This window comes from Scomber scombrus, chromosome 3 (genome assembly GCF_963691925.1).
Source record: "Scomber scombrus chromosome 3, fScoSco1.1, whole genome shotgun sequence".
Taxonomy (NCBI): domain Eukaryota; kingdom Metazoa; phylum Chordata; class Actinopteri; order Scombriformes; family Scombridae; genus Scomber; species Scomber scombrus.
Genome location: NC_084972.1, coordinates 32062637 through 32089036, shown reverse-complemented (window position 1 = coordinate 32089036; position 26400 = coordinate 32062637). Strand labels below are relative to the sequence as shown.

Genomic DNA, 26400 nt, shown 5'->3' with positions numbered 1-26400 from the left:
AAAGTGTGTAACAACAAGAGAAGGAAGTGAGGAAATAGAGCGTTGGAGAGCATGAATTAGAAGAGAAGGATGAAGAAAAACAGGAAGTTCAAAGCAAGCAACGAGAGAAGGACAGATGATTATGTTATGTGATGTAGAAATGTGGAGATAAATCTTTTGCTATATTAGCAGCGGGAAGCAGACGAGGAGTTAAAAAAAACTAAACCTGAAAAGTAGAGAAGCCAAAGCTGACAGGTTCAATTCCCATCAGCTGTTTCTGTCACTACGGAGATCATCAATGAACTTCAACCTGCTCACTTCGCTCTGCGTTCATGTGGATGAGAGCAGCTAATACCAACAAAAATAAGAAGAGATGCGTCCACTATGAGAGTCCTGCTGTTTCACTCCAGTAGAGCTTACAGATTTGAGATTAATTCTCATTTCATTAAAAAATAAAAAAACCCCTCAAGAATATTTTAGTGACACTAAGAGGATCAGTGTCGTTCTTGGGCTTTTTCTTTCCCGTCATTCCTCTCGTTTCCTCTCAACTTCTCCCACCTTCTCTCTGTGGGTGAGTTTGGATTTCTTCTGCTGGCACTTTTATCCTCAGCAGCTTGCAGTAAGCGAGCAGGTAGAAGTTTACTGTCTTGCTCCAGAACACGTTGACAGGGCCGATGAGGATATGTGACACAGTTTTGGGGTTTTTTTGTTGCAAATTTCGGGAAATAAGCTTAAAATCAAAGGGCTATGTTCACACTCGTAGGTCGCTTTGTGTGGGTAAAGTAGACGCTGTTGCATTGTAACCTTGTTGATGGTTTTAATAAGAGAGAAAAAAAGGCTTCTAGCTAGCTGGTCAGATAGCGGGATACTGACATCAAGGTGAAATGACATAACAAGCTGTGAATAAGACGCTTTAGGCGACTGTCTCTGCTGTAGTTTGAGAACAGCAGCTTTGCATTTCACATTTAGAAAGTACTAAAAAAATGAATAATAATGACTGAAGATAGACTTCATCCATCAAAGAAAGCAAAGACAGTGACACTTTTGAATTAGAGAAAGATGTTAGGGTATTTATTATTATTATTTATTACTGTCGCAATTATATGACATCACACAATACACGCTAGATGACGCCTCCGCTCCGACAACGTTGCCAAAACTTGCTAAAAACAGTGTGGACAGTCAGGCCTAAAAATCGGATTTGAGAAGGAATCAGATTTGCCTGTAGTCTGAATGCAGCCTGAGTCTTTTTGGCTGTGTGTGTTTGTGTTTTTGTGTGTTTGTGTGTGTGTGTTTGTGTGTGCATGCATGAGTGTGTGTGTGTACTGAGGTAGCAGGTGTCTGTCCATAGTGAGTTTATGTGAGAAGTGGGGAATCAGATCTTATTTCCCCTGATTCGTGGCTTCCCCTTGGGTGTAAAATACATTCCATTTGCCCCACAACCTTCTTTTCTGTCTTTATTTCTCTCTCTTTCTCTCTCTCTCTCTCTCTCTCTCTCTCTCTCTCTCTCTCTCTCTCTCTCTTTCTCTCTCTAACTCTCTCTTTCCCTCTCCCTCACTTTCCTTCCCTCTCTCTAGTGTATCCTCTGTGATAGATTTAGGCTGTGTGTTGTGCTTCGAGTCGTTTTTTATTAAAGCATTCTTTGTGAAAGTATGAAAAGTCTGTGTGCATATATGTGTGTGTGTGTGTGTGTGTGTGTGTGTGTGTGTGTGTTGTGTGTGTGTGTGTGTGTGTGTGTGTGTGTGTACAAGTGCTGAATTCATTATACCAAGTAACAGGCCTGAGGGAGTATGAAGTGTGTTACTCACAGGTATACACACACACAGGCGGCACAGTCACACACACACACACACACACACACACACACACACACATACACACACACTCAGCATACTGAAAGCCCTCAATCCCTATAGGACTCAAAGAGTAATGTGTTTATATAAAAGTCAGTAGCAGTTCTTAGCTGGCAAATAACACTGAGAAACTGTACAATAAGAAAACAAAGCAAGAATTAGTTTTTTTTTTAGATGAGGTCACATGAAGGAAAAGGATGCAAGAGAGAGATGCGTCTTAATTTGCATCTGATTCAATGCTCCTATGAAACAGTTTCATAGGTTTATAGGGACTTTATAGGGAAGTTGGGACTTTACCACCCTTCACCTTTTCCACGTTAACGAAGTTCAAGTCATCAGGTGAGAATCAGTCAGCCCTGCTCCCCTCAGGCAGTGAAACAGAGTGCAGTCATTTTAAATCTGCAGCACACATTTCCAGGCTCTCAGGTGATATTAGGAGTTATGCTGTTTTGATTAAAACTTGAATGTTTAATACCAACCTTGATGTATCCTGATGTATGATGATGTATGCAAATGTTATACAACTCTCAAAGCACCAAGACAATAACTGAAAACAAACAAAAAAAATATTAAAATGAGTTTGTTTCTTCCTGTTTCTTTCCTACATGTTGCATTTTTGACCAGAGCTACACAGTGTGACAGCTCTGTAGTCAGGAAACATCTGCCTATTGATTTTTTGAAAGATATCGAAAATGATTCATCTGCAGTGTTTTCCCTCCCCAATAATCAAATACATATTTAAAAAATGCATAGTCAGTTACACAAGCTGTTGGTTGATAACATGACGACACGTTACTGAATTGGTGCTTTGCATTCTAGAAATATTTAAGGTTTAATTTTTCATTTCTGACAAACATGTTGACGACATATCCAATATAAATTTGTTCCAGTTAAACACACACAGCATGTGCTGGTTATCATTAACACTTGATGAGCTGGACTGATCATATCAGAGCTGTGTGTGTGTGTGTGTGTGTGTGTGTGTGTGTGTGTGTGTGTGTGTGTGTGTGTGTGTGTGTGTGTGTGTGTGTGTGTGTGTGTTATCTGCTCTTTGTGAGATGAACTGTTAAGTTCAAGGAGCTGCGAAATAGACCTACAATGTTTGCCTGATAAGACAGCGACATACAGGGATGGATGGAGAGAAGCAAGAAAAAAATACAAATATGTTGGAAAAGTGGAGGAAAAATGAGGTCATTACAAACTTTAGACATATTTCAAACAGTAACATGGTAATAAATAAGTTGACTTACAAACTCAACCATGACATTCCCAGAATAAATACTTTCTATCTGCAAATAGAGACATCAAAGAGGGTTTTTCTTGACTCAATGAAACACTAATTAACATTCGTTACATGTCATTCTATTTGGTTATGATAGGATTTTACTCAACAAGTATTCGACACACTTGCTATAGTTTTGCACCACATTAAATTAGATTAATCATCATAGGTCCAGTCACTCCTGAACGACATATATATGGAAACCCATGAAGGAAAAACAGTATGTGAAGAACTCCTCTTTCTTTATCTTATCATCCTGGCTGTCATTACACTCTCTCTCCACTAGGGCTGCAAAGGTCAGTTTGTATTGCAGGTGTTTTGGTCGCGGTTTTGTTTTGGGTTTTTTTGCATATTAGGGAGAAGAAACAAATGTCTATCTTTATTTTGTCTTATTTGCAAAAAGAACATTTTTTTCTATTCATGTATGAAATTTCGCTCTCAAAAGCCAAAAGTGTTAATCAGGCTATTTAAAACACACATAAAAATACTTCAGTGTAGCTACGTTCTCTCTGGTTTACCTTATTTGTCTGAAAGGTCTTCTGAAAGGCAGAGAGAAGGAGTGAGTGTTGATTCCTCCCTGTTGAGTCTGAGTCTTTCCTAGTTCTGACCTGGGATGTGTTTGGGTGGCACCAGCGTAGATGCCCCATCATGTTAGATATATTACCGTTAGCATATCTAACATGTAGCGAGCAATACAGTCAGCTCTTTTTTATTGGCGATCTTCACTCCCTCACTGTTGGTGCATCTTCAAACATTACATTACCTCCTCCACATGCCCATCTCTACACTGTGTTCTTGGCTCGTACCCTGACTCGTCATTGGTTTTACCCACAGTTCATTGGACAGCTGCTCTGTGGGGAAGGAGATGGAAAAAGAAAAGGAAGAGTCATGTATGCAACAACTTTAGTTTCCTTGTGGAACTGAAAAAGCTGCGGCTCACATGTGCAAACGTGGCTGTGGTTTTTGTAGTGAACGGTTCTGATTTGCATCCTTACACATGGTGAAACAGATTTTGGTAGAGTGAATGTAATTTTCAGTGCAACTGATTTTTCCATATTTTCCGCCACCCAGACGATATCGTTCTTCTCCTCTCTGGTGGGCTGAGGCCTTCTGTATCTGTATCACAAAAATCCTCCCTCTCTCTCTCTCTCTCTCTCTCTCTCTCTCTCTCTCTCTCTCCCTCTCTCTCTCTCCCTCTCTCGCTTTCACACACACACACACACACACACACACAGACACACACACATACACACACACACACACGTGCACACTCTTTTCACCTTCTGTATCTTTGAATCTCTCTCTCCTCCGAAGAACACGGCAGAGCTCAGAAAGATGTGATAGACATTTTGGATTTGCTACAAACTAACATAACACACACACACACACACACACACACACACACACACACACACACACACACACACACACACACACACACACACACACACACACACACACACACACATAGACACACATAGACACACACACACACACCATAAGACAGGTAGGTTATAAACTGCCAGCAGTGGAGAGGTAATAAAAATCTAATATTACCGACATCAAAACTATAACTCCTAAATCTTCACCCATTCACTTTTTTTCCTTTATTCTTTTTCTTGCTTTGACTTTTATCTTCTCTTTCTCTAAATATATAAACTATAATATGAACTATATGAGTGTGTGTGTGTGTGTGTGTGTGTGTGTGTGTGTTACATTGACTGTCAAGAGAAGCAGACAGTAAAATGAAATGACCTGATTACAACCACTACTGACTTTAACACTCTCTCTCTCTCTCTCTAGCCTTTTAACTTATGTTCAGCCTTCTGTTACATTATCTTTCTCTGAGATCTAGCTAACCTAACCTTCTCCTTTTTTTTGTTGAAATAATTCCACCGTCTCAGTTCATTCACTCTCCCTGGCCTTTCCATAGTGCATCATCCTTTATGTTATTTTAGTTTTTTATACTCCTACTACCTTTTTACTTCAGAAAGGATTCCTGTAAATGGTTCCAGAGACAGATCTGTCTTTCAGGGATTAAGGCCTGCCATCTTTCCTGTCATCTCACTATAGTCTGATATCATACAAAGGCTTAAAATAACCCCCAGAATCCCTGATGGTTATGGTGTACCACAGGGATCTATTTTTGGTCCTCTGCTGTTTGCCCTATTTTTAGATCATATTGCCATTTTTTATAAATTTTCTCTATTATTGAGACATTACACTTGTTGTGCATTATGACTGTTCTTGATGAAAGGCTTTTGTGACCCTCAAACCTGCTGTACACCATGATTGCAGAGGAGAATCAGTTGTTTTGTCTCCACCAGTTTGATTCTTGGCACATTAAAACATTATTTTTGTGAAAAACAGTCCATTTGAGAACATCAAAAAAATCTTCATCACACTGCCTACTCATCATTCAGACTGATTATTTTCCATAATTCAGTCACTCTGTATCATTCAAACAGGATGCATCACCAGCTTCAAGTGGGTTTCTGTTATATTTATTCATTTGATCATATAATATGCTGGATTAGAAGTTTTAAATCAAGCAGGCAGATGGACACATGCACACACACTTGCTAAAATACATTTATACCTTAACCCTAACCCACATGAACATAATATCAAACATGCTATATGCATACTATGTGTAGATATTCACACTAAAAATGAGAGATAAAAAGTAAGACATCATCACATTAAACATAAACACATTAAAAGCGTGCTTACATATATATATATGTAATTGCACATAAACGGTCAAAAACACACAACATGTACACCCTCTCATTTTTTCTTTCCTCCCTTATTGTAATATCCTAATGCACACACACACACACACACACACACACACACACACACACACACACACACACACACACACACACACACACACACACACACACACACACACACACACACACACACACAAACGTTATGACCCATCTTCACACACCATACTGGGATTATAATACAGTGCAGTAAAAAAAGGTAGATCCACACACTTTGTATCCTCAGGGTGTAGTAACACCAGTCACTTCTGAGTGTGCGACTCCTCCTCCAACAACAAGGCCCCAGGATACACAAGATAAAACCTTTATAGGGCTGGAGCTGCTGCACACACACACACACACACACACACACACACACACACACACACACACACACACATATATAGACACACACATACACATAAACTACATATACACTGAAATCTTTTATTGTCCCACAGTTACAGTGCTGTACTCCCGCTGTATCTCATTTTAAAAACTTCATGAGCACTGCTTGTTTTTACCACAGTGTGAGTTTGGCTTCTGCAGAGGCTTAAACGGCTTCCTGGAGGAGGACGACTCCTGCACACGACCGACGCTCTGGCAGCCTGCCAGCTGCTGTCAATCAAACACAGACACCAACATGTCTCTCTAGCTAGCTGAGATTTAAAAAAAGAGCATTTCTGACACTTTTTTTTTTTACTCTTTGTTTTAATAATAAAAATTGTGCATATATACATATACCCACCCACACAGAAAAGCAATACTTAACATATCTTCTAAGGCCGTGCTTGAGACTCTTTTAACTGTGCTGTATTGGAAGATTTGAGCTCTTTCATTCATCTCTTCATTCTTACCTCCTTGCTCTTTTTCCAAACATCCTCCACTCCCTTTAATTTTGTTCTTCAGTAATTCTTCCTTCTTTGCATCTGCCCATCCATTGTTCCTCCTACTTTCTATCACCCTCTCTTACTTCCAAACATCCTACATTATTCTTCACTCCTACCTTCATCCTTCCGTCCTTCCTGTCCTCACACTTTGGCAGCATTTGATTGGCACAGTCAGAGTGTCTTGTTTCTGTATCCATGTGAAAGGATGTTTGTGTGTGTGTGTGTGTGTGTGTGTGTGTGTGTGTGTGTGTGTGTGTGTGTGTGTGTGTGTGTGTGTGTGTGTGTGTGTCCTTCTACAATCATATAATCATGCATGTGTGTGTCTCTGTGTGTGCAGAGGGATACATTCATGAGTAAAAGTGTGTTTATTTACACATTAAAACATGATTGTGTGCTAATTATAGCAGTGCATGTTTCTGAGCTGCTATCCTACTAATTAAACTACATGCAACTACATGAATCTCTCTGTTTGTGTACATACAAGTGCAAGCCACTCTACGTAAAGCAGGAACAAGAATGTGTGCTTCTGTGTGTGTTTGTGTGTGTGTGTGTGTGTGTGTGTGCACGCTCCCCTCATGTCGTCGTGGGTGCCAGGTTGTGTATCACTAGGTGGCCTCTGTAACTCCCTGCTGTAAACGAGCTGGCAGAGGGAGGGATGGAGGGAATGGTGGGAGGAAACAGACGGAGGTAGGAAGTGATTGAGCGATCTTGCTCTTTCTTCCCGCCGAGTAACATCAGGAGAAGTTGTTGAATACAAATGGTGTTAACGAAGAGTTGATTCTCTGTTAAAGCAGAAAGGGAGTAACACACAGTTAACAGGCTGTTGTAAAGGACTGTTTCAGGGATTTTGCAAGTCTGAGCCAATTTAATACAAACTGAACTGTATGCACTGACCAGTTTAAACATTATTCAGCTTTTTATACACATTCTTGAATGTTTTTTTTTTTTCTCCAATTTTCCAGATTCAAAAACACATCTACATGTTTATTAACCCTCCTGTCGTCCTCCCGGGTCAAATTGACCCCATCTCTTTTGACTGTTCCTTCTTTCCTCCCTCTTTCTTTAATTTTTCCTTCGATCTTCCCCTCCTTCCATACTTCCTTCCTCTTTTCCTCCATCCCTCCTTCCTTCCTCCTTTCCTTCCTCCCTTCCGTCTCTCCTTACTTCCTTCCTTTTTTCCTCCCAACTCCCTCCTTACTACTTTCCTTCCTTCCTCTTTTCCTCCCTCCTTCCTCCTTTCCTTCCTCCCTTCCGTCTCTCCTTACTTCCTTCCTCTTTTCCTCCCTTCCTCCCGCCTTACTCCTTTCCTTCCTTCCTCTTTTCCTCCCTCCTTCCCTCCTTTCTTTCCTTCCTTCCATCCTCATTTCCTTCCTCCCTCCTTACTCCTTTCCTTCCTTCCTTCCTTCCTTCCTTCCTCCCTCCCTCCTTACTCCTTTCCTTCCTTCCTTCATTCCTCCTTTCCTTCTTTCCTTCCTTCCTTCCTCCCTCCCTCCTTACTCCTTTCCTTCCTTCCTGCCTTCCTTCCTTCCTTCCTTCCTTCCTCCCTCCCTCCTTACTCTTTTCCTTCCTTCCTTCCTTCCTTCCTTCCTTCCTCCCTCCCTCCTTATTCCTTTCATTCCTTCCTTCCTTCCTTCCTTCCTTCCTCCCTCCTTACTCCTTTCCTTCCTTCCTTCCTTCCTTCCTTCCTTACTCCCTCCCTCCTTACTCCTTTCCTTCCTCCTTTCCTTCCTTGACCTGAGGACAACAGGAGGGTTAAATATCCCCTTCTTTTAAACAAGTGTATAAAAATGCATAATAATGAGAGCATTTTGTCTGCCTCCAGTAAATCATTCATAAAAGTTTCCTGGAAAAAGTGAAGTTCTTTTTTAATTGAGACATAAATGAAACCATTTAGAAAATGAAAGCAAATGCCACTTTTAAGTATTACCGAAGCCTCCAGGATGATGAGGATAATTTATTTCTTGTATTTCTCTCTCTCTATTTATTTTAATTTTCTCTTTTTTGAAGGAATCCATTCATTTGAGACTGAGGTTGTCTGAATTTTTCACATTTTTTATGATGAATAAATCCCAAAAACAAAGGTTCATGAATGTTAAGAAGGGGAACATAACTATTTATTTCCACTGTAACACATACACATTCAAATGCATGCAGTACACACCTTCTCTCACAAATACATAGAGGTGCTTATTACATTTCACTCTCCTGCACTCACCAAGGCACACGTAGACTCAGAGACACACACACACTCCATATAGATGAGATGTATGAGTGTGTGGTGACTGACAGTTGATTCATCGGTCCCACAGCCACCATACATATTCTACCAAGGCCCCGAGGAAAGTAAGAAACTTGCAGAGTGAGATCAGGACTTTGCTTTTAGACAGCGGGAGGAGAGGGGCCATTATTCTTATAGCTAGCTAACGCAGCTGTCAACTGACAAAGCACCTGTCACAGTAAAAAGGGGGGGGAGAAAAAAATAAAAGATTAATACTAAAAGACCCCAGACCTCAATCTTAAAATGATTCTTTTAACTTGCAGTTGTTTTGGAAGGTTAATTTTCACAACGGCTCTTACTAAGGCTGGTTCTCCGTCATGCATTCACATCTTGCATATTACTATAATCAATTTATGGAGGACTATGCCCGTCATACCTCATACTATGCACTAGCTAGTTGACTTAAATATGACAATACAATTACATACATGATGGGATACATGGAGTGTGTGAAATAAAGATAAAAAGGTGCTCATATTAATTTAAACTAAACGTAAAGACTGCAGTGTAACTTTGACCAGGGGCGTGAAATGACTTGTCTATATCTACGACAGCACAATTGAAAATAATTGAAAGGATAGATATATATATATATTTTTTTTTTAATGCACAGCATGATAACATTTATTTAATAGACCACCGTGAAAATATGGATAATTAAAATTAGCCAATTTCTACCTGCTGGAGAGCTTGTGTGAGTGTTGTTTGTGTGTGTGTGTGTTTGCCTTTATTATTTAACGATAGTAGAAAGGTAAATATAAATGAGGGAAGAGAGAGAAGGGATGACATGCAAACAAAGGTTCCCAGTGGGATTCAAACTGGGGATGTTGTGAATATGTTATGGTCAGCATGGTGGACTTATTGTATTTTATTTAGTGTCTACATCTCAGTAAGGGTACCATGAACTGAACACTTCTTCATATAGAATAACATCATGTTCAGCGGTGATATAAGTTCAGGATTATTATGATATTAGTCCTACCAGTGGTCGGGAACATTACTTTTAAAAGTAACTAATTACATTACAAAGTTAATGTCATTTAAAAAAGTAACTAACTAACTAACTAACTGGTTAGGGTACTTGAAAACCCTTTCGTAATTCATTGTGCATGTTGTTATAGTCCAGTTTAGTTAAATATAATGACTCTACCATCATGCCACAGCCAAGTCTGACCCGTAATCTGTAAATATTTACACTAATAGCAGCACCATACAGCTCTTTATTGTACTAAAGTGGCTCCTTAAACATAATCCCACATACAAGTTATAACGCTTCATACAGGCTTTTCAAACACATCCCTACATATCTTGCAACAGGCACAACTTGCATGTTACTGTAATGTTCTTGCCCTTATTTCCTCCCACAAATTTTAAATAATGCAAATATTTCCACCAAGTGAATGCTGTCCCTTCTGATTAGCTGTACATGCGTGCAGTGATAAAACCGTAGCACGTAGCCAGGTGACTTAAAAGTAGTAACGGTGCAAATTTGTGGCATATTTCTTTTTCTTGTGGCAAAAGGTAAAGGAGTAGTTGGTTAAAAAATACCAATTATTGATATCTAACTACACAACTGAGTTCCTAAAATGCGGGCCTAACAAATAGGAAAATAGGTTAGGTTACTTGTTACATCAAAAAAGTAATCCAAGTACTTGTTACCCCCAACACTGGTCCACACTGTATATAGCACCATTATGTATATCCAGTACAGCTCACAGGCAGATCTCTTGTTATCATTCTGCTCAGAGGTCTGTCACGACCGCTGTCCAGGGTGCTGATCCCGGGACCATCAGAGAAGCAGGAGCTGTCCGTTGTAATTACCAGAGTTCACACTGATGAGCAGGATCCTCGGTGGCACAGTCTGACGACTACCAGAAAAACTCCAATTAATTTCCCTGTCATTGTTTCCATCTGTTCCTGTTGCTGTTAAACTGAGTGTGTTGCAGATCCAGATTGCTGTGTTGTGACAAGGTTTTGTTAGTCACCGCCATTAAGACAGCTTCTCATTGGTTTAAAGAGAATATGGGGTCTTTGGAAAGTCTTGCATGGGCTGCAGGGGTTTAACTTTTACACCTATCTGATATCATTGTACAGCAGTCACAGTGTTTAATGTAACTTTCTGCAGACATTCATCTTTGTTAACCCTCCTGTTGTCCTCAAGTCAAGGAAGGAAAGAAGGAAGGAAAGGAAGGAGGAAGGAAGGAGGGAAAGAAAGAAGGAAGGGAGGAAGGAAAGGAAGGAAGGAAGGATGAGGAAAGAAGGAAGGACGGTAGGAAAGGAAGGAAGGAATGATGGAGGAAAGAAACAAGGAAGGGAGGAAGGAAAGGAAGGATGGAGGAAAGAAGGAAGGAAGGTAGGAGGAAGGGAGGGAGGGTGGGAGAAAGGAAAATAGGAAGGGAGGAATGAAGGAAAGAAGGACCGAAGAAAGAAGGAAGGGAATGAGGAAGAAGGAAAGGAGGAAGGAAAGGAGGAAGAAGGAAAGAAAGGAGGAGGAAGAAGGAAGGAAAGGAGGGAGGAAGGAAGGAATGGAGGAAGGAAGGCAGGAAGAAGGAGGGAAATGAAGAAAGGGAGGGATGAAGGAAGGATGCAAGGGAGGAAGAGGGAAGGAAAGGAGGGAGGAAGGAAGGAACTAAGGAAGGAAGGAATGAAGGAGGGACATAAAGAAGGAGGGAGGGAGAGAGGGAGGAAGGACAGAAGGAAGGAAGGGGGATGGAGGAAGGAAAGAAGGAGAAAAGGAGGGAGGAAAGACAGACAGAAGGAAGGAAGGGAGGAAAGAAGGAACAGTCAAAACAGACGGGGTCAATTTGACCCGGGAGGACGACACAAAGGTTAACTGACATAACGGCCAATGGACTACATTTAAACAGTACAGTGCTGTTGCCAAGGCTTTACAAAGTCACATTTAAGTGTCTGCTTGTGTATTTGGGGTTCATTGGAAGTCACTTTGCATGCAGTATTTGTGAATTCTGATGCTCTTTTTTTAAATTATGCTTTTGAGCTTTTTTCTTTACGGCTGTGTTTACTATTTGAAAGAGGAGTATCTGTTTATCTGGATGCTGGATATCCCATTTTTTTGAAAAGCTGCCATTTAGAGTTTGGTTTGAGAAGGAAGAGTAATAAAACATCCTGTGCTTTTAGGCTTGACAGAAGGCCATTATTTTAAAGTAGCATAATGTGAAAGTCTAGTGGTAAAAAAGATGCTGTCACCAACACGTCAGCGATGTGATGGATTAGTTCTACAGGTAAAGGATTTTTTTGCTCTCTAAAATGTCTCCGTTAGCTTTTTACTGGCAGCAAAAGCTAAGCGTCTCCTTTCACTTTACATTTACATCACTCTGTGGCTATTTAGCTGTGATGGCTGCATAAGTTTCTGATTCCTAGATCACACTGACAGTTATTTCCTTTGCACAGTAACAGTTCAACGGGTTTATAAGGGTGTAATGTAAGAGTTTAGTCTCAGATGAAGGTAAAACTGGGTATTGATACAACCATAATCTGCTGTTTTGAGGTTGACATAGAGTGCAATATCTTCATAAAATCTTAATAAAGATGACAATATTAATATCCTACAAACTTCTGTCATCAGGTTTATGCATATTTATGTTGGATAAAGTCTGATAATATAAGCTATTTAGAAAGCAGGTGGCACTCAAAGCATCACATAATGAAATTACGCATTTCAAATTGTGTTTGTTATTTTTCGAAAATTACACTAAGCACCCAAAGGAGGAGGGAGGGAAAGTGGGTGGTGTCTCTTTAAAACATTCATTCATTTCTTCATCGTGTGAGTATTACACACTTAGGTACCTCTGATTGGATTTGAGCTAATATAGTTTTCAGGGAAGATGAGTTGTGTAATGTATTTTAATTGAACAGTATAATAAGCTCAGTTAGTGTGGGTACAGTAACAGTCATAACAACAACAACAACAACAGTGTGATGTATTTGCTGTCTGATCGGCTCTGAAACCGAACAGCGTGATTCAACAGGAACAACACATGTTATTGCTTTTTTTAATAAAATAAGTTATATAAAAAAAAGGACCAACAAAATGAATCTTCACTAATCTAACTATCTCTTTTCCCTCATTTCACAGCTCCTCCCACTCCCATCGCTCCGCCCGAGCTCCTCGCTGTCGGTGCCACCTACCTCTGGATCAAACCCAACGCCAACAGCATCATAGGGGACGGGCCCATCATCCTGAAGGAGGTCGAGTACCGCACCACTTCAGGGAACTGGGCAGAGACCCACGTGGTCGACGCCCCCACCTATAAACTTTGGCATCTGGATCCAGATGTGGAGTACGAGATTAAAGTCCTGCTGTCCAGACCCGGAGAGGGAGGAACGGGGCCTCCGGGGCCGCCGCTGGTCACCAGGACCAAATGTGCAGGTGAGTGATGCAAACTTTATTTAAGTCTTTCTCTGTCTTTTGCTCTTTCTTTTCTCTTATTCTTTAGAGCAGGGGTGTCAAACATACGGCTCGTGGGTCAGAACTGGCCCGCCAGTATGAAAATTGTAGAAAAGAAACTCCAATTTTTCTGCTGCTTCAGAGGTTTTATTATTCACCCTGAACAGAAAACAACTCTACATAAAACATTTAAAACAATCATATATTAAACATCAATCAGAAGCTTCTGTGCAAAATAATCTGAAATAAACTGAGACATAGTATTGTTGAAATTTCACTATTTTTTCTCAAGACAACTTAAGCTGTTTATCTGTTGTTGATTTTTTAAATAGCTGGTATATTATAGTAAATATTATATACAGTATTGTGCAAAAGTCTTAGGCCAACACCACCATACACAGGACATATTTATACAAGATTTAACATTAATTATTAAATAATATTGTTAATTAAGGTTCCATTACATTTAGCTTTAAGAGAGCCAGATTCCTGCTATTACTCGAATGTAAATACTACATACTTTACGCCACTTTAGTCTATAGAAGCTTATTTTCTTCTGGTTTTTTTTAATACTGCATACACATTTCCTGTATTTTCTTATAATAAAGAGACTGAGAAATAATTGTATATGGTCATTATAAACGACAAATCTAATGGTAGCCTCAGACTTTTGCACATCAATGTATATTATGTGTAATATATTATATATAAGTTATCATGCAATGGTTTTACTATTGTTGCCCTTGAACTAAAATGAGTTTGACACCCCTGCTTTAGAGGTTTAGATACATTTTATGAGTCAATTTTGATACCTGCTTGGTTTCCTTTCATCTCGCTGCTGTTTTTTGGAAAGTTGAGTGCATTGTGAAGCAGATGCTGCTTGTGTCCTCATGTTCTTCATACTCAGAATATGAAAATTAATACTCAACATGCTCGTCAAATGTTGATATTGGGCGATTGTGCTAATGGCAAATAAACAATGGTTCGATTGTGGTTTGATTATGGTTAAAGTTAGGTCGGGGTGATATGACTTATTGACAGAGAGGGGAGAAGTAACAGGAGTAAAATAACAAGAAGAGGACAAAAAAGGAAAAAGGATAAAAAAAATGTTTCCAATTAATTATTCTTGGAGCACAAATCAAAGATGATGGTAATTGGGATGTTAAGAAGGCTGCCCCAGAGTTGAAGGAGAGGTGGAGTGCGTGGGCTGGAAGAGGAGGAAGAGGAGGAAGAGGAGGAGAAGGGTGGGGGAGGTTAGTTGGGGAGGGGGGGGCAACAATCATGGCCGATAATGAGGATCCCAGCGGGGGTGTTAAGGACACAACGAGTGGCAGTTCATTTGATTAAATGACAGCCCATCAGATCTCTGACGGCCTTTTTTTGTGTGTCTGTATTGTGTGTGTGGACGAGTTAATCCTACAGGAGGCCTCCATCACCACTCTGTCGCTTCACTCCCTTTCCTTTTTCTTTCTTTTTTCACTCCTTTTCTCTTAGTTTTCTCCTTCTCTCACTTCCTGCTTGTCTCCTATACCTTTCTCTTTCTCCATGCTTGCTTCTTGTCTCCTGTTCTATAATTCCACGTTTCCTCTCTAAGCGCTCATTCTCTTCTTTCCTCTATTTCTCTGTTTCTTTTTCACCCTTTTTTTTCTTGTCTTTTGCTATATTCTTCTTCTACTTCTTTTCGCTACTCTGTCTTTTCACACTCGGCCTCAAAAGCTTTTTCAGATGTAAAGATAAGAGGTTCAAGTCTATGGTAGTGATTTTTCTTTTTTTTTTAGAGAGGTAGAGAGGATTAGAGATGGAAGGAATGAAAGAAAGGATAGAGAGGAGAATAAATGGGTCAAGAGTGACGGTGCTGCTCTCTGTGAAGTTATTCGGCTCAATCGACATCTAACCTTTGATTCACAGTGGAGACCCTTAAGATAATGTAACGTGTGTGTGTGTGTGTGTGTGTGTGTGTGTGTGTGTGTGTGTGTGTGTGTGTGTGTGTGTGTGTGTGTCTTGAGGCTTTAGTTGTTTGCCATGTGTCAAAACTTTGGAGGATTACATTGTCAGGTTAATTTAATTGGAATGGGAGTTTGATTAGTATGTGTTTCTGGTTACGTGACACGCTGTATATGTCTGTTCCTGTGTTTCATGGTACTTGTGTAATCTATGTGTGTGTGTGTGTGTGTGTGTGTGTGTGTGTGTGTGTGTGTGTGTGTGTGTGTGTGTGTGTGTGTGTGTGTGTGTGTGTGTGATTTTTTTTTTCTAACTCTGTGGTAATCAGCAGGTGAAAATGATGTGCTAACAGTACAGACTCCCTCTCCTTCATTCCCTCCCTCTCACCTCTCACCTTTTTCCTCTCTCATTCTTTTAGTCTAAGCCTCCTCTCTCTACCTTTCTCTTCCATCTTAAAAAAAATACCAATACTAATAATAATGCATCAATCCATCTCTCCATCTCTCTCCACCTTCCCCCATATGTTGCACTCAGCCCCACCTCTCTTTCTTCTTACTGAAGACAGAGATTGTGTGTTTTTTCCCCCTCAACAGCTCAGCAAACAACACTCAATTAGGATTAAATAGTGCTATTTCTTGGAGAATAGCAACTGCAGGTTAATACACATTTTTGAGCAAGGTTAAAAAAAATGAACAGTGTGGCTGATTCACGTGTGTTTATTCATTTTTTGGATAACAATGTTGCTTAGTACTTACGACATCGCCCTTTACCCTCACCCTCTCTGTTTAGCCTGTAAACCTAAACTAGACGGAGGTTGATGAAAATGGTAAAGATTTGGATGAGGGGAGGCAACAGAGGAAGTCGATATGGTAAGACAGGAGTAGGAAAATATGCAGCAGGGAGGATGTTGAAAGAGAAGAAGAAGTATTGGGAGAGGAATGGAATTAATGTGAGAAAGCAGGAGCGCTATAAAGAAGACAGGAGGATGAAAGGTGAGGAGGAGAGAGGAGGAGAGAAAGTGATGTGAGAGGGACAAAGAGAAGGAATGACGGCGAGATGGTTGATGTGAAGTGAAGTGAAACAGAGGTGTGTGTGTGTGTGTGTGTGTGTGTGTGTGTGTGTGTGTGTGTGTGTGTGTGTGTGTGTGTGTGTGTGTGTGTGTGTGTGTGTGTGTGTGTGTGTATATAAAGCATAGTAGAGAGGAACATGTGTTTCTGAGCTAGTGGTGCTGTGTCGAACTGTCACAACCATTCACAGGGTGCTTTGTGTGTGTGTGTGTGTTTGAACGTGTGTGTGTGTGTGTGTGTGTGATGGTGTGTGTGTGTGTGATGAGATTGGAGCAGGCAGGTATGACAGATGTTCACAAGCCTGCTGGCTACTTGCAGTGTTAAGGCCAAAACACACCACCGCTGAGCCTGCCACTATTATTTTCTATGTACAGCTCCACACAAGCGGGCGGCTGGACACATGCCAACACACGTTGACGCCGCCGCGCTGCCGTGTGACACTTCACACCGCTCTCCTGTTTGCAACCTTACATAGAAAATGCTGTGCAACGTTGGCCCACCTTCACTAGTTTGTTGCTTGCTTTTCACTGTAGCTTTAAATAAATAAATAAATAAAGTCCACTCGCTCCCTGCTTGTACATCCTGGATATCGTAGCAGCTCTTCTTCTCCTCTGCACCCGTGGCAGCTTGTCTTCCTCTCTCCTCTCCTCTCCTCTCCTCTCCTCTCTTCTCCTCTCCTCTCCTCTCCTCTCCTCTCCTCTCCTCTCCTCTCCTCTCTTCTCCTCTCCTCTCCTCTCCTCTCCTCTCCTCTTGCTGTTGCTGTCTTTTTTAGAACAATAGATGAGGTGAGACTAGTTGTTGAGGTCGAGAAATATCCCGAGCTACAAGACCCACAATCCCGGAGACAGAGACAACAGCAAAAAAAAAAAAAAAGATAGTGCCTGTTGAGTAGTAGCAGCAGCTCTGGAGACTGGCTCTCCAGGCGCTGTGTGTTGTCTTCCTGCTGATGTGCTGATGTGCTGATGTGCTGATGCTTCCTATTGGTGCGAGGGGCAGCGCTTGATGCCCGTCATGTTACGTCATCATGGTACTGCAGCGGCAGAGTGTTCACAGCTCGTGTGTGTGTGTGTGTGTGTGTGTGAATGTCTCCACACCTTCTAGTTTTCACCTCTCGGCTCATGTTACCATCTACAGACCAGCTCAGCTTCAACAAAAAGGCCTAAAGATCATTTTCACACATAATTCATTTTAATATCAGATTTATTGTGACAACTAGGTGTAATTTTGTAAACAGCTGTCTTGATTATCGGGGGTGTTAAATTAATGCATATATAAAATAAAACAATAAAAATATACTCAATGTTAATCATGGCTATTTTCTTCAGAATACATGATGATTATTAAATGGGAACTTACTGTATACAGCTGCAAGAAAAAAATATTTAACTCCGACAGCATCCTCACCATCTTTATGCAAACATCTTCCATTATAACACAGTGTGTGTAACATCATGCACTGTGGTCTCTCGTCCATCTCCATGGTTGTCACTTCCCTCTTGGCCTCCTCCCCCATCTAAGACATAGACACCTTTCCTTAAGCAAGACGTTTTATCTCAAATTATTCAAAAGAACTCCTAGAAATGGGTCATTTTTGGCCATTTGATGAAAATACTGATGCTGTTGTTTTTTCTTGGGAAGACATATCAGCCGTATCAACATTTTTTGTAATTGTTTTGGGTCCTTTTAAACCACTTACCTTAGGGAAAGAATAAGGTAGTAAATGAAGAGGAACATACCTAAAACTGTCCCTTAAAATCACCAATTACACTTACAAAGCTCTGGTACAATAGTTATGGGAATGAATCCAGAAATGTTTTGTGCATGAGGTCTATGATTTGTTTAGTCTCCTGTGATCCATCAGATTAGCAACGCTGCCTTTGCTCGTAGGTCCTCTGATTACAGATAAAACACTCAGACTAGAGTTCTGATTACAAAGACGTCCTGTAGATGATAAGTCAGCTTTGATTCCTGCAGCAGGTAATTCATCCATAAATAGATATTGTCTAAAAAGCCTTTAAGCGACACATTAAAACCCCCTAACTGTTCATTCTGTTTCAGTCATTCTGCCAATAAAGTGTCAGCTAAAATAGAACGGCTTTAAGCTGTATGTCAGTGCATCATTACGGAAATAATTGTAAGCAATTATGGGAAAGTTGTACTATATGCAAACAGCTACACAGATGGGCTATCATGCTAAATGTTATTGCAGTGCTGATGAACAAAATTGCTTACAATTACAACGATGCTGATTGGCAGAGAAAAGTGTAAAGAACTAAGATACTTTATGAATGATAAAAGTTTCACAGACATGGTGCTATACTGAAGCATAATGGCAAGTTAATAAAAAGGTAATTCGGAAGGAAAAAAATGTTAATAGAGGCTTAAAAAATATATATTTACCTGTGCATCGAGAAGCATGAGCACCAAAGTCAAGGTGAGCTTTTGCTGGAATTCAGTTTGAATGAAGCAGTGAATAATATAAGACCACCTGAACTGATTACTTAATACTAATACCAATAATAATACTTATAATAATACTTATAATAATACTTATAATAATACTTATAATAATAATGCATTTTATTTAAGCCTCCTGTTGTCCTCGAGTCAAGGAAGGACGGATGGAAGGGAGCAAGAAGGAAGGAAAGGAGGGAGGGAGGAAGGAAGAATGAAGGAAAGAAGGGAGGAAGGAAGGATGAAGGAAAGGAGGGAGGAAGGAAGGAATGAAGGAATGAAGGAAAGGAGGGAGGAAGGAGGAAAGAAAAGAACAAAGTAAGGAAGGATGGAACGGAGGAAGAAGGAATGAAAGGAGGGAGGAAAGAAAGGAAGGAAGAAGGAAGGAAAGGAGGAAGAAGGAAGGAAAGGAGGGAGGAAATAAAGGAAGGAAGGTAAGAAGGAAAGGAAGAAAGGGACAAAGGGAGGAAGAAGGAAGGGAAATAGGGAGGAAGGAAAGGAGGGAGGAATGAAGGCAGGAAAGAAAAGAAGGAAGGGAGGAAGGACGGAGGAAAGAAGGAAGGAAAGAAGGACAGAGGAAAGAAGGAATGAAATAAGGAAGGGAGAAAAGAGAGATGAAGGAAATAAAGAGAGAAAGAGGGAGGAAGGAAGGACAGACAGAAGGAAGGAAGGGAGGAAAGAAGGAACAGTCAAAACAGACGGGGTCAATTTGACCCGGGAGGACGACACGAATGTTAAAAGCACCTTTCAAAGACACCAGTACATCAAACATAATAAAACAGCAAACATTGATGTGGAAGTTGATAATTAACAATGATAAATAAATAAATAAATATCATTGTATTAACAGGCGTGTATAAGTGTTATACTCTGAATGATACTCAAATCAAACCGTGGCGAGTCAAACTTTATGATCACTATAATATCTCCAGAATGTAGAAACCACACATAATGTGCTTCCCCCCCTCTCGATTCCTCCGCCAGCTCCACGCTCTCTATTGTCGTTCCCCTGTGTGGCGGATGCTGCAGCTGGCTGCCAGGCGGCCGTCACTCAAAATAGGATTCAGGCCATTTCACCCAAAACCGGCGCTGCGGTTTTGCTCCGGGGAATCCAACAACCATTTTAGCCATGTGCCTCCTCTAGCGTGGCACATTTGTGAGAGAGCGGTGTGAAGAGTAGATTGAGGAGGCGAGAGCTGAAATGAACTCTCTACTTTAGCTCGAGGTGCAGCGAGGACATGGCCTTGATAATGATTGATTTTATCATGCATATCTCTATCCCCCCTTTTCTTTTGCTCCCATCCCTCCATCTCATCACTCCTTCTTTACTTTTCCAAGGCTTTCAAATTTCATTTGGATAATTTCTCTCTATTTTTCCATAACACTCTAAGAACCAGTGGTTTCCCTACTCCTCACTGCTCCTTTGTGCATGTGACCTCCACTTTATTGTGCTCACTCACTTTCTCTGATTTCATATTGAGTCTCTTTCTTCAATTCATCCACAACTGATCCCTCTCTCTCTTAAGTCAGCGACACTGCCTTGTAGCAGAAAACCTGTCGACACACACACTTTGACATTTAGCCATCCTCCGTCCCGACTCTTCCTTCATCTTTGTGTCTCTTTCCCCTTCTTCCCTTCCTTCATCTTCCACTACTGCTCCCTACTCCTCTCCTTCCTCCACAATATTACCTTAAACTCAATATTCCCTTATAATAAAATGTGAATATTGGCCGTGATCGCTGTCTCTATAAATATCAGCTTTTAACTTTAGCATTACCTTTTACTTCTTCTTCTCCTCCTCCCCACCTCTCCTCTCTTTATGTGAAGGATGATAATGTAAGTGTTGGCTAATATGTTACCTTATAAAGATGGACCTTTTAATTCACCCTCTGTATATAAATCTTCCTTTAGTATACTTTCTCTGTCTTTTCTCCCCCCTAACATTTCCTTTCCCTCTCTCTTTCTTTATGGGTGGCAGATGCTAATGTGAATGTTGGCTAATACGCAGCACTCTATAAAGACTTAATTCACCTGAGGGGTTATATACCACATCCCCAACACCTTCACTCTTCTCAGCCCTCATCCCAGCCCATATCTTATAAAGCAGATCTCCATGTGAGGGATGGTAATGTAAGTGTTGGCTAATGTGCTGCTCCAATAAAAATGGATTTTTAATTTACCTGCTGGATATATACTGATTTGGCTGACACCACTGCTCCACCATTCTGCCAAGCCAAGCAGTTTAGAGGCATTTAAGAGTTTTCAGAGTGCATCCTTTTTTCTTTTTTCTTTTTTTTTGCATCAAACGCTACCAAAAAATCAAACTGTTCCCATGCTCCATTGTTACAGATCCAGTGATATAAAATAATGATCTGAATCCTGCACATTGTGTTTTTAAAATAAATAACATATGACAAGCCTGCACTGGTGCTTTTTCCACCTATTTATGATGTAATTGTAGGCTTTAGTCAGGCGCAGATGTCATTAGATAGTACGTAGTAGCAGCCAAACCAATGTGAGGGAAGAGTAGCTAGAAGAGTGGTAGCTTCTCTTCCCTGATGTACTCCAAATCCATCTTTCTCTACTTATTTATCCATTTAAAGAGCTATGTCCTCCTTCTTTTGGTGTCAGAATTTGCCTAACTGACATTTGCCTGAACTCCTCTGCTACTGAATAAACTTCTACTCTAGCTTGGTTCCCTTCTGAACACAGATGACTGGTATAATTCATTCAACTGCCATTGTATTTTGGCGCTTTTCTAGCACTACTCGGCTCGACTCGACTCGGTACGGTCCCAGTACAAACCTTTTCCATTCCAAAAAAGTACCGGGATCGTCATAGCACGGCTGCACGAAACTGCCGTGACTTTGTTTTATACGAGACACAAAATACATAAACAATGGAGGACATGGAGGCGATGGTGTACTTGCTGCTGTATGAGGCTTTCTGTCTCACACAAAGCAAGAGAAGAGAAACTAATCTCTGTAACGCTGTTGTTGGTATTTAAAAATGCCAGGTTTGATTCTTGTGTGGGACGGCTCATGACTCTTCCAGTGACTCTTCTGACCAATCAGTGGCCAGCAGTCTGTTGACGTCACATTTAGTATCGGCTCGGCTCGCTTGGAACCTCAGCAGAGCAGATACTAAAAAAGTACCAGGTACCAGGTACTATCCAACATTAATCCAACAGACACAACTTGAATGAAACATTAATATAGCTTAGTATTTTGTCCATATCATATCTTGTTGAAATCTTCCTGGTTCTGTTTCAATAATATTTTAATCACCAGCACTGATTGTGTAGAGACACGTGGATGTGGCAATGATAGACGCAGCTTGTTTTTTTTTTGAGTTCATGGTGAATCAACAGATGAGAGACCATGTAACCCTCCTGTTGTCCTCTGGTCAAGGAAGGAAAGGAGGAAGGAAGGAAGGAAGGAATGAAAGGAGTAAGGAAGGAAATAAAGGAGTAAGGAGGGAGGAAGAAAGGAAAGAAAGAAGGAAGGAATGAAAGGAGGAAAGAAGGAAGGAGGATGGAAGGAAGGAAGGAAGGAAAGAAATGAGTAAAGATGGAGGGAGGAAGGAAGGAAGGAAAGAAGGAAGGAAACAAAGGAGTAAGGAAGGAGGGAGGATGGAAGGAAGTAAATAAAGGAATAAGGAAGGAGGGAGGACGGAAGGAAGGAAGGAAGGAAGGAGGGAGGGAGGAAGGAATGAAATGAGGAAGGAAGGAAGAAAGGAGGAAGGAGGGAGGGAGGAAAGAAAGGAGGAAGGAAGGAAGGAATGAAGGAAGGAAGGAAGGAAGGAAGGAAGGAAGGAAGGAAGGAAGGATAGGAGGAAATGAGGAAGGAAGGAGGGAACAGTCAAAAGATTTGGGGTCAATTTGACCCGGGAGGACTACAGGAGGGTTAATCCAATAATGTTTAGAAGTAGTGAATGAAAAGAAACTAACTAAACTGTCCCTTAACTTAAAGTCGCCAACTACACTCGAAGGATCATTTTCTAATTCCAATCTGTTTCCCAGTTGCTTTATGTCTTCTATATTCTCTATATGCACCCCTTCAAACCTTCTTGCTGCTCTCTGTAAAAAAACTCCTATGTGCTGAAGATCTTAAACCAGAACAAAATAGGAGGCTTTCACTTGTCACACAGCTTGCTCCCACATGGCTCAGAGCAATTGAAACATTCACATGATTGTATAAAGTGGTTCGGTCTGCTGGTGAAAGCCTCCCTGTTTAAATAGTTCAATGAGTTTCCTCAAAAAAACAAACTATTTGCTTCTTGCCGTAGAAACAGACAATCTTTCATATGATAACTGATGTCGGACGAATATATTAATGTCTCTCTTTAAAAAAAATAAATAAATAAATAAATAACTAATGGAAACCATCATCAGTCCAGTGGAGCTAAAATCCATCTTCACAGTGGATCTCATGAGTCATAATTATACCTTTGAGAAGAGAGGACTTGAATGGAGGAGAAGAACTCAACTCAAATCCAACAAAACAGCCTCTTCTTCCTCTACTCACATTTCTTTAAAAAGAGCCTCTTGGACTTTTTGTGTGTGTGTGTGTGTGTGTGTGTGTGTGTATTCTCTTTTCTCTAATAGCATCAAATTTTCTCTTTTCCTACCCACTGCCCTTCTGTGAATTGTTATTGTCCCCTTTCTGAATGTCTGTGTGGGCATATTTTCTCCATTGCTCCGTCTCAGAAAGCCTGTCACATCTCCGTCCTCTGTACTCTCTAACCCTTTCACTTTCCCTTCTTCCTTTAAGGTCATTGTACATGTTTTGTTTTTTTCGCCTCTCTTTATAACCCCCACATTCTTTCATTCAAACACTAAAGGCAAGACAACCACCCACAGAGCGTCTTGTACTTTCTCCTCAATCCCTCCTTTTGAATCGGCTCTGATGTCTTGTCACTCTTTCAGCGTAGTTTCATTGTGGCTGCTGTTACGGCTTTGTTGCAGCGATGAAATCCTGCTTCTCTGAGTGCCCCTTTTTTTTTTTTTTACTAGCTGAAGCATGTCGTTTTGAAGAACACGCTATTCTCATTGATTGAGACGCATGACGTGGTTTGAGGGTTATTACAGTGTGTTGCATTCAACTTCGGAAACCAACTTCTAAAAAGACAGTTGGTATATTTTGCGATAATTTACATACATAACACCACCCAACACCTAACTTAACTTGGCTTGAATTGTCCAATGTGTCCAATTTCCGAAAGCAATTAACACAATTACGACTAAAACCTTTTTTCAGACCGTTAAATTAAACCAATTTTTCAAGGAATCATCAAGATAAATGACATTAGTATTTAAACAACTTGAGTCACACCTCTGCTCTTGTTATAACTGTTTAAATACCACAAACACAACTTTCTGCAATCAAGCTAACCAAAACCAACACTGTTTAAAGCTTTAAACCTCATAAACAACCTCCAAACATTACATCTCCAGTTGAATCCAGTATTTAATGATAATATTTCAACAGGCATTTTAACAATGAGGAGCAAACATTTTCCACTAGAATCAATAAAAATGCATAAAAAACCTTAGATGATGTTGCCTCAGTCTATAATTTGAATCTGCAATATTAAAATACATTTCTAATTTCCATAAAAAAAAAAAATAAAAAAAGCCAAACTATATATACATATGAACATTTTTGTGTTACAAGGTTTAATTTAAGAACATGGAAAGCACCAATTCATGTGACAAAAAAAGAGGAAAAAAACTGAAAATGAGGAGTAAAATAAGACTGTGTGTGTGTGTGTGTGTGTGTGTGTGTGTGTGTGTGTGTGTGCGTGCATATGTGTGTGTGCATGTGTGTTACTGCTGTACACATAAATGAAGCTGCATTGATTCATTCTTGACGTCTTGAGGTACATATAAAGTAAGTAAAGTCACTTTGAAGGCTCAGCTGTGTCTCCTTCAGAAGTTGCCAGACTCTTATTTAGAAAAAAAAGACTTGCATTGTTGTCTTTAGACTCCCGAGACAATCTGCTCCATCTGCCTTCTCTGTCACATCTCATTTCATATCAGATGAAAAATCAAACACTAACCAGTTACTGTGTTAATGTGTTGCATAGATTCACAACTCTGTCCCGGATTCTTGCTCTACGTGAGTTCTCTTGGTTTCTAAGAGGGTTTCTACTCTAAATTCGACAGTCCTGGCAGAGCGCTGGACGGCAACCGTGAATGTTAAACACCTTCCTACCTTCCTGACAATCAATAACTCATTGATCGCCTTTGAGCAAGGCATATAAACACTATCTGTTCCAAAGAAGCTGCTCAGTGCCAATAACAGTAGAATACTTAAGTGTGAAATAAAGTGACAATATATGCAGGGCAAACTTTACACGTCAATAATTTTATGTCCTCAACTACACAAACTCACACGGATGAAACAGCAAAATATAATGTGTCAGGAATAGTTAGATTTGTTCTTTTTCAGCTCAAACACAGTATTCAAACTAATAATAAGACTCATACTGTATAATGATGAATAAATACTGCACACAGTGGATACTCAGATTATAACTACAGTGGTAGCTGATTATAGTGATCATTAATTGAGTGATTTTTGTGAGTTAACTCGCGATTAATCGCAAATTAATCGCACATTTTTATTTGTAAACAGAAAGTTTAAAGTCTAGTCCAGCTGTTTCAAACACGCTGCTGCATCGTGTCGGCTCGTTTTTGGCAGTTTGTGTCATCAGCTTTGAGGAGACTTCATTTTTCATTAAGAGCAAATGACTCTTATTTTTCCCCGTCATGATTTTAATGTGCAGACAGCAGCCAGAACCAACCAGAAGCAGACGGGTCACCATGAGACAATTATAGTGCTGCAGCTGCTAAGTACTGTACATATCATATGTGTATCATGGGAGGAAAGTTAAAAATGAACACTGTAAGCAGACTACCTGATTACACTAAGTGAATTATTAAAACATCCTTTTGTATAGGAATGATTCTGTCTTGAAGTGTTTTGATCCATATAAAGTAATTGATTACTGTAACCATGATCACTGTCTGCAGTTTCCTCTGTAGGTCCACTTACTAAGAAAGGGTTAAAATAAGACATGGCCATCTGAAGAAACACAATATTTTAAGGAGTTGTATGAAACCAGAGTCTTATGAATCAAACATTATGAATCAGTCCGGTCGATATGTTTGCCCCAAAGGGAGTCGAGTCTGCAGTGTGTGTGTGTGTGTATCTAGGTGTGCGTCTTCTTCACTCCATGATAGAATATGTATTTGTGTGTCTGAAGATTGAAGGATCTTTTCATCATCAGATCAATCAAAGCGATGGGACACAGGGCCACGCTGTGAATACCGAGCACCTCTGTATCGCCATGGAAATAGTGGCAGACTGATGATACGCTCTCTCCTGTCCTTCCATACCTACTGCTGAGATGCCCTTAAGCATGGCGCCCCACCTCCAAATAATGGCCTCGTGGTGGCTGTTTATTATC

At 40.3% G+C, this 26400-nt stretch overlaps 1 protein-coding gene across 1 annotated transcript in view; it reads left to right on the top strand.

Annotated features, from left to right (window-relative positions):
• ptprt (protein tyrosine phosphatase receptor type T) overlaps positions 1 to 26400 on the top strand; it is a 422469-nt gene that overhangs the window by 143768 nt on the left and 252301 nt on the right. The window contains 1 exon segment of the mRNA XM_062414593.1: positions 13153 to 13446. Coding sequence (XP_062270577.1) covers positions 13153 to 13446 — 294 coding nt within the window.